At 35.7% G+C, this 652-nt stretch overlaps 1 protein-coding gene across 1 annotated transcript in view; it reads right to left on the bottom strand.

Annotated features, from left to right (window-relative positions):
* Nucleotides 1-362: 362 nt before the first annotated feature.
* The window catches only part of ADAMTS20 (ADAM metallopeptidase with thrombospondin type 1 motif, 20), a 169,514-nt gene continuing 169,224 nt past the window's right edge, over nucleotides 363-652 (bottom strand). The window contains exon 39 of the mRNA XM_012638392.1: nucleotides 363-452. Within this exon, the coding sequence (XP_012493846.1) occupies nucleotides 363-452 (90 nt within the window). The remainder of the gene's footprint in view (nucleotides 453-652) is intronic.

Here is a 652-nt window from a genome sequence, read left to right as displayed (position 1 = left end):
AGTAGAATACTGAGCAAAGATTTACATGTGTGTTTATAGGTATAATATAATTGTGGTCCAGTCCAAGCTGTTAATAGCAACATTGTTTTGGTATAATTCATTCAAACATCCTTCTATTCGCTACCATAAATTATTATGTTCTTTAAAAACGATGTGATTAGAGTCACATATCTGTTGCTTATTCTGAGGACCCTGAAAAAATTAAGTAGCAATTTGAATCCTTGATGAGCACCCTGAAAAAATGACAGAGACATTTTATATCCGGAAATCTTCAGGAGGGAAAAGTAAAAAAATGAGCACCAATTATTTGTATGTTCCAGAGAATATCTCCTCTTTAGGGCATACTTCCTGCTTCTGAGTGTTCATATTACTTGAATTGGGAGACCAGTAGTCACATGAGGAACACACTTCCCACAGAACCCTCCACACCTTCCATAGACTTTGGTTCCATCCTGAAAATAAGCAGAGGCAGAATATAGAAGAACATTATACAAGTTGATATCTGCATACACAAAGCAAAAAAAAGCGAATGCTTTAAATCATGTGGTTTCCTACAACAATTACATTCCAGGTCAAGGATCATACCATTTCAGTATCAGTTCAAATCAGTGGTCATAGGAAAGTTAAAAGGGAACCAGATAACCTGAGATTC

The sequence above is a fragment of the Propithecus coquereli genome, unplaced genomic scaffold (genome assembly GCF_000956105.1).
Source record: "Propithecus coquereli isolate 6110/MARCELLA unplaced genomic scaffold, Pcoq_1.0 Scaffold13, whole genome shotgun sequence".
Classification (NCBI taxonomy): domain Eukaryota; kingdom Metazoa; phylum Chordata; class Mammalia; order Primates; family Indriidae; genus Propithecus; species Propithecus coquereli.
This window is presented reverse-complemented; position numbering and strand designations above follow the sequence as displayed.